Source organism: Denticeps clupeoides, chromosome 5 (assembly GCF_900700375.1).
Source record: "Denticeps clupeoides chromosome 5, fDenClu1.1, whole genome shotgun sequence".
NCBI classification, from domain to species: Eukaryota; Metazoa; Chordata; class Actinopteri; order Clupeiformes; family Denticipitidae; genus Denticeps; species Denticeps clupeoides.
The window spans coordinates 6,892,736-6,900,285 of record NC_041711.1 but is presented as its reverse complement, the minus strand read 5'-3'; the positions used below and the strand labels follow the sequence as shown (position 1 = coordinate 6,900,285).

The window sequence follows — 7,550 nt, the reverse complement described above, 5'->3', positions numbered from 1 at the left end:
TTGATTCAGCAAAAATATATATTTTATGACTTACAAATAACACTGTTCACAGATATATTTTATGACTTAAATAAAATATCTTCACAAGATTCACAAATATGTTTTTTGACTTACAAATAAATTAGCACCGTTCACAAATGCACTTCTCAACTAAATTACGTGATGTCAGTGCAGTTCCATTTATTCACAAACCAATAAACCTGCATTTACAAACCACATATATATATGTGAATTCCCTTAACTTTATTTGTGGATTTTTTATACTTCCTTGATTGCTCATTTCACAAATGTCTTTTTTTCAAAATGTAGCCAATCAAATGTCACCAAAGTTAACCAAGCCAATCACATCAACTGATGTTCGAGAGTATGGGTGGTAGTAGCCTAGTGGTTAAGACACTCGCCTGTGAACCAGAAGACCCAGGTTCAAATCCCACTTACTATCATTGTGTCCCTGAGCAAGACACTTAACCCTAAGTTGCTCCAGGGAAACTGTCCCTGTAACTATTGATTGTAAGTCGCTCTGGATAAGGGCGTCTGATAAATGCTGTAAATGTAAATGTAAGTATGGTCTCTTGGAATTAATCGGGAAAACAAGTTTCATAAAATGCAGAAACACATTTACTACCACAACAAAACACTTCAGGATTTTTGTTATATTTTTGACTTTTGTCCCTATTAATTTTATGAAACTTTTCCCCCTAATAGTGCTTCTCTGAAAAAAGAAATCAAAACTATCGCAGTCCCCCCTAGTGGTTGGTTGCACAACAGAAAATATGAATATGATAACATATATAACACACACACACACACACACACACACACACACACACACACATATATATATATATATATATATATATATATATATAACATCTTAAAACCAATGAAAATCTGATTGACAAAGTTCTGTGGCTGCAGAATGACACATCTCTACATTAAAGAAAGAAAGTCCAGTTGCCATGACTCAACTTTCAGACAAATTCCCATGGATGACTGAGAATCTTCACAGACATAAAACTAATGCGTACTGTATTATAGCAAATAATCTGTCCCTCACAGTGTCTGCTGAGAGAAACTTCTTAAATTTGATGAAAGTGACCTTAAAAAAGGTTTTAAAGTCTTAAATTTGACTTCCTTAAACATGCAGAAACCCTGTAATTAGTGATATGGGTTCATACAATGTTTTAAAATTTGACAGGCACATGGAGAACAGCAGCAGTGCTCGATGAGAGTGAAGTAATTGCCTTGCCCAGTGACATTCCACTTTTGTCTGCGGCAATGTTAGGGGTCAACCCCTGCACTGCCCTTAGGATGCTTTCTGATTTTGAGGATCTAAAGCCAGGTACATAAAATTGAGATCCTGTCCACCAGTGGAAAATGTTAGAATCTGCATGCTGTATTATTATTATTATTCTCTTATTATTGTTTTACAGGAGACTCAGTGATACAGAATGCTGCCAACAGTGGTGTGGGCCAGGCAGTCATTCAGATAGCTGCAGCTAAAGGAGTCCAATCCATCAATGTGGTCAGAGACAGGTACATCTTAATATCCATACACACTGAGCACCAAACAATGAAAAAACATCAAATGTAATCTTAATGGAATTAGTGCATTTCATTTCTGCATCTCTGTTCCCATTGTGAGTGAAGGAAAACAGGATCCATTGACAATAAGGGGCTTAATACTGTAGGCACTGTAACTGGGTTTTGTTATTCAGGGTTGTGATGAGAAACCCCTGAGACATATTATAATATAAACACCCAGGAATGTTGTTAGTATTGAATGTTTTGTTTTGTATTTATACAATAATTATAGCATACATTTGGGATTAGATAAGGAAACCTTATTTAGAACAGGGCAGCTGTGTTTCTCTGTCTGTAGGTTACTTTGTGTCTGAATTTTTTTACTTTTTGTCAGACTGGACTTCCAGCAGCTTAGCAACCGACTAATGGAGATGGGAGCCACTCATGTGTTCAAGGATGAAATGTTAAGACGACCAGAAATGAAGGAACTCTTTAAGGTCCCATGGAAGGATTAATTTAATTTTTTAATAGATTTCTATTTATATGCTGGCAACAGTTTTATTCCAAACAAGATAAATGATTTAATAACATTTTATACAGGTCTGCCCTCGACCAAAACTAGCACTTAATGGTGTTGGAGGAAAAAGTGCAACAGAGTTGCTCCGCCACTTACAGTAAGTAATAGTTATAGTGATACTTATGTATTAGTATGTCATCAGTGTGTCTTTGTCTCGAAATAGTTTTAATTATACAACTTCTAAGTTGGGATGATGTGTAAAATGTAAATAAAAACAGAATACATTGATTTGCAAATATTTTCAACCTTTATTCAATTGAAACACTAAGAAACACTAATGTCCTCCTATCTAATGTTCCAACTGATAAACCTTGCAAGATTTGCAAATCTTCACTTATTTTAAATTTGATGCCTGCAACACATTCCAAGAAAGCTGGGACAGAGGCATCTTTGCCATTGTGTTACATCACCTTTCCTTTTAACAGCACTCAATAAGCATTTGTGAACTGAGGACACTAAATTTTGAAGCACTGTAGGTGGAATTTTTCCCCATTCTTGCTTGAACAGTCTGGGGTCTCCATTGTTGTATTCTGCCCTTCATAATGCACTACACATTTTAAATGCCATGCTATTGTAACAGACACAGAATGTGGCCTCGCATTGGTTTCATTGGTCCCTGAAAAAGACGTTGCTTTGATGGCAGCATTTGTTCCAAAACCTTTCAGAAAGGTATATACCTTTCAGCATTAATGGTGCCTTTGAAGATGTGCATGTTACCCATGCCATGGGCACTAATACCATCGCAGATGCTGGATTTTAAACTGTGTGCTGATTATCTGGATGGTCTGTTTCTTTTTTGGCCTGGAGGACACAACGTCCATGATTGTTTCACAGAATTACAGTGGATACAGAAAGACCCCTTTACATTTTTCACTCGTTGTTATATTGCAGCTATTTGCTAAAATCATTGAAGTTCATTTTTCCCCTTGTTAATGTACACACAGCTCCCCATATTGACAGAAAAACTGAATTTCTGCAGATTTATTAATAAAGAAAAACTGAAAAATCATCTAAGAATTCACACTTTTTTTGTGACACTAATATATTTAACTGAGGTGCTGTCAATTTCTCCTAATCATCCTTGAGATGGTTCTACACCTTCATTTGAATCCAGCTGTGTTTGATTATACTGATTGGATTTGATTAGAAAAGCCACACAACGGACTATATAAGATCTCACATTGCTTGTGAATAACTGAGCCTTTTGGGGATGCTTTTTTGGAATGTGTTGCAGGTATGACATGCAAAATTAGTGAAGATTAGCAAAAATCTGTTCTTTTTTTTTTAATATTAGATATCTTGTCTTTGTGGTATTTATTTATTCACAATGTTTATGTTTTGCACAACATCCCAACTTGGATGCAATTGGAATTGGGGTGGTAAATGCTTGCCATTGCACAGGTCTCGTGGCACCATGGTGACATATGGTGGGATGGCCAAGCAACCAGTTTCTGTGCCAGTGGTGAGCTGCCTTTCTACTCTTGCAGAGTATAGCAGTTTATACAGTTTGCTAATCTGCTTTAAAGAAATTGACTAAAATTAATTTTACATGCTGGTCTGCACCAGTTGGCTTATCCCAGTTTGTTTACAGGGAACATGCCACTCTCATTTATGTGCTTCTTCTGAGCTAGGCCAAACATAGCATAAGTTACAGGTATTACTGACTATTTTAATTAGTTATTGCAAAATATATTTTTTTATAAATCCTGTTAAATTTTTTTATTGATTATTTTATTAAATAAGAAATTGTAATAAATATGTTTGTATTTTTTATTGAAACATGCATTGCTGAGAGCAAAATGATTCAGAGTTAATAGAAATAATCAAACTATTAATGTAGTTATTGAGTGTGGATATACATTATCAGGTTTTCTACATTTTTAATTCCCCATGAGTGTAAGTGCCCTTATCTGCCCCCTTAGAGTGCCCTTATCTTTAAGGATGTGAAGGTACAAGGCTTTTGGGTGACAAGGTGGAAGAAGAACCATAGTAAAGGTAAATTACAAATCCACAAACATTTTTCTGGAATATTTGATTAAATAGACAGATTAAGATTAGTTTTCACTTTATTTGTTATAACAGATGAAAGGGCACTGCGTGGTATGCTGGATGAGCTCTGTTCTTTGATTTGTGAGGGAAAGCTCTCTGCTCCTGCCTGTTCACAATGGGCTTTTCAGGATTTCCCCAAAGCTCTGGATGCTGCAATGAAGCCATTCATCTCCTCAAAACAAATTCTTGTCATGTCATCGTAAACAGGCCTTTACTACAACCTGGTATTTGCTTCATTCTGCAAGACATGCTTTGTGGCATGATTATGCAGTATTATGATTCACAGATCTGTAATCACTTCTTTGATTATGCATTAACCACACTGATAATAAATGTGTAATCCATAGAACATGTTATCATTGTGTTATCATGGTGTTAGATGTGGTGTCCTTTCATAATAATAATAATAATAATAATAAACTGCAGCTTTAAAGTAAACCTGGTGGTCGAAAATAAATCTATTGCAACCTTTTGTTTTTTTTCATTGCAGCAATATAGTAATTAAACTGATCAAAGCAATTTATGAAATATGTTTTTTTTTTTTTTAGTTATCAGTGTTTGGTCTTGTGCTCATGGAACACTTTTGAGAAACTACAGGGTGGGCCATTTATATGGATACACTGTAAAACACCTGATGTCAGACAATTCAATAATGTTATAATGACTGCGTTCTGTGGCTGACACTAAAGTTCCACTAACAAAGTTTTCTAGCTCATTGTTTATGCAATGCATTGTGGGACAAGTTGGCTAATGTCAATTAACAAAGAAACAAATGCTCCAGCCATCATGTCAGTAGTTAAAGACTGGGAATTACAATTTCTGATACTGCAGAAAGGACCAGTAACCATATTGCTCCCTCCACAGTGGGTGATGTGTCTCCTGTCTCCACACAGTGCTTGTACATCTCAAAGTCGACCTCCCTGATAGCACAAATGTGGTTGATGCGGCAGCCAGCATTACAGGGTTTTCGGTCGTAACTGACAGAATTGAATTCATAGTACTTCTGTAGGATGCAAGAATCCCCAGCCATGTTCTCCATAATGCGATGCATGGAGGCGGGTGAGGCATCAGGTACATGGAAGGCCTCTGTCAGGCGATATTCCTTCTCCCAGCGAGCCCGTGCATTGTTTGCATGGGTCAGATTAAAGTAGAAGGTAATCATGTCCTTGATTGCAAGAATAATAAAATATGGTAATTTTGAGTGGAGTCATTGAGGTCATTTTGGATGATATGGCGGAGAATATGTATGGATACTTGCCTTGACTAGCAGTGTTTCAGAGTCGTACTCAAATATACGAATCCCAGGATTATTTGCTCCATCATCAACACCTGGGAGTGTTGTCTTCCATGGAGTTACACCCGGAGTAAGGAAAATGGTGCTGACTGGGTTTTCTAAAAATCACATTTCATCATTTTGATTTGCATACTTTGATTCTCTCTGTGGACAAGCTGCCAAATTGTGGCTGAAAGCTAGAAGCAAAGGAAGAGAAGACTGTTTTTAAATACCATCTGAGTAGAACATTCGGAAGCTGTCTGTATGGTGGTGGCCAAAGAACTGGCCCATGATGACACAATGATGCTTTTGGATAAGCTCCAGGTAGCGTTTATTGAAATGAGGTCGAAACCATGCTTTGTTTCTTTTCTTCTCAAAGACGCCTGGAGGAATATGCCCTATAATGTAGACCTAAACTCAAAGGAAAGAAAAATTTTTTTGTTTGGGATGCAATTGTCTGGGATGCAAATGAATTCCCTTAGACAATATATGTGATAATCTAATGACCTTCTCATTATTAAGTACTGCTTTTGATAATACGTCATCCATCCATTGCAACTGGTTTGCAGGATCTTGCATATTTTCTGTCACACTGTTCTGGTCATAGTAAAGGTTTGTATTGAGGACCAAAACACGAAAACCTGGCCGATTCAGCAGTCTTTCTGTATAGTATCCACCTAAAACAAACACAAACATTTACAAATCAATGTTAAATTTTCATGGTGCAGCTACAGCACATTAGACGTTGTTGTTTTTTTTTTTTTTTTATGTGTTCCAGATCCATCATAACTGGTCAGCAGTACCTTTTTGAAAATTATCCTGGGATGATGGCTCCATCCAGTCCTTCCATAAATCACCAACCTTGTTGTAAATATTGTTCTGCTCTGCTGGCAGCTGGCTTTTTGGGTGGTAGTCATGGTTTCCCAGTGCTGAATACACTTTTGTTTCTGGAATTAAATCACAACCATGTTATGTAAACAAATTATTTATATGAAATATATTCTACTAACCAAAATCCAGCGTAGTGCTTCATGCATGAATATGTACTTGGGAACAGTTGTTTGATGATCTGAGTGAGACCCTCAATTATAAAGAGAACCTTCTCCTCTCCCAGATCTTCATTTGGCACATGGGGGGTATCGTCTCTGATAGTGTCAAGACATTTGCTTTAGTAACCATATTGTTACACATGAAGAAAAATATACGAAAGAGGGCAATCACGTACCCAGTCCAAACTATGAAGTCCGGATGTTCTAAAATGTTTTTCATCGCATAGATGGAAGAGTTGATCAGCTCCCAGGGTGAGTCACACACATAGTGTCCAAACTTTCCTGCACCTTCAGCCGGTCGCCTGCCACTGGAACTACAGACCAGGCTGGGATCGTCCCCGAGTTTATATGTGTAGTCCCAGTGAAGGTCGGAGATATGCCAGAAGCTCCCTGAAATAGAAATAGTGGATGATAGTCATTTCATAAAAGGTTTGATTAATTAACACATTTCAGTATTAAAATATGTGAAAATATGTGTGAAATTATGAGACTCACCAGTTAGTGCGTTAATGCCAATGTATGGTAAAAAGTAAGTGAGTACAGAAACAATCCACAGCGCCATGACTGACCTTATGTGAATAGGCACAAACAAGGAGACTAGTGCTCTTTATCATATAACCATGACCATAAAGGATAGAAGATAAGAAATGTATTTTAATCAGTCCGCAAAAGGGGGTTTCCTGCAATGTCTTAAAAAGCCTAAACATTCTTAGGGTCTTATCTAAAAATATTGTTTATATAACTTTTTTCAGTTAAACAATATGGGAAGCTACACCAGCAATATGATTACATTTAATAAAAATGTATTTAATTATTCTATTTAGAGCTGAATTGTGTGTAATGATCTTTTTGTTGATTAATGCCCCTTTTTGTAATTTTTTGCTTTATCAAACAATCTGTTGATTTGTTGGATCCACCTTATTTACACACAAAGGTGAAGATTCCTCAGTTCTCTCCAAAGGGGTTATCTACCAGTAGTAAAGGGGAAATCAATTTCCGAATTCTATGTTTTGTCAGCACATAGTGGTTATTCACAAAGTCAGTCATTTCAACTTTCTCCTGTGTTAGATGTACACCA

At 36.7% G+C, this 7,550-nt stretch overlaps 3 protein-coding genes across 3 annotated transcripts in view; 2 read left to right on the top strand and 1 right to left on the bottom strand.

The window, feature by feature from the left end:
* LOC114789846 (uncharacterized) overlaps positions 1-1,229 on the top strand; it is an 8,666-nt gene extending 7,437 nt beyond the window's left edge. Inside the window, exon 8 of the mRNA XM_028979252.1 lies at positions 1,199-1,229. Within this exon, the coding sequence (XP_028835085.1) occupies positions 1,199-1,229 (31 nt within the window). The remainder of the gene's footprint in view (positions 1-1,198) is intronic.
* mecr (mitochondrial trans-2-enoyl-CoA reductase) lies at positions 1,203-4,607 on the top strand. The gene is made up of 7 exons (XM_028980661.1): positions 1,203-1,342; positions 1,434-1,536; positions 1,919-2,021; positions 2,125-2,198; positions 3,503-3,563; positions 4,024-4,096; positions 4,184-4,607. Exons 1-7 carry the CDS (start codon positions 1,279-1,281, stop codon positions 4,351-4,353), a joined length of 648 nt encoding a protein of 215 aa, XP_028836494.1. The 5' UTR covers positions 1,203-1,278; the 3' UTR covers positions 4,354-4,607.
* Positions 4,608-4,946: 339 nt separating this feature from the next.
* smpdl3b (sphingomyelin phosphodiesterase acid like 3B) lies at positions 4,947-7,031 on the bottom strand. Its single transcript, XM_028979251.1, has 8 exons — positions 6,968-7,031; positions 6,649-6,862; positions 6,471-6,568; positions 6,227-6,370; positions 5,931-6,100; positions 5,657-5,834; positions 5,409-5,542; positions 4,947-5,315 (listed from the first exon to the last, which is right to left on the bottom strand). Exons 2-8 carry the CDS (start codon positions 6,690-6,692, stop codon positions 4,947-4,949), a joined length of 1,137 nt encoding a protein of 378 aa, XP_028835084.1. The 5' UTR covers positions 6,693-6,862; positions 6,968-7,031.
* Positions 7,032-7,550: the final 519 nt, after the last annotated feature.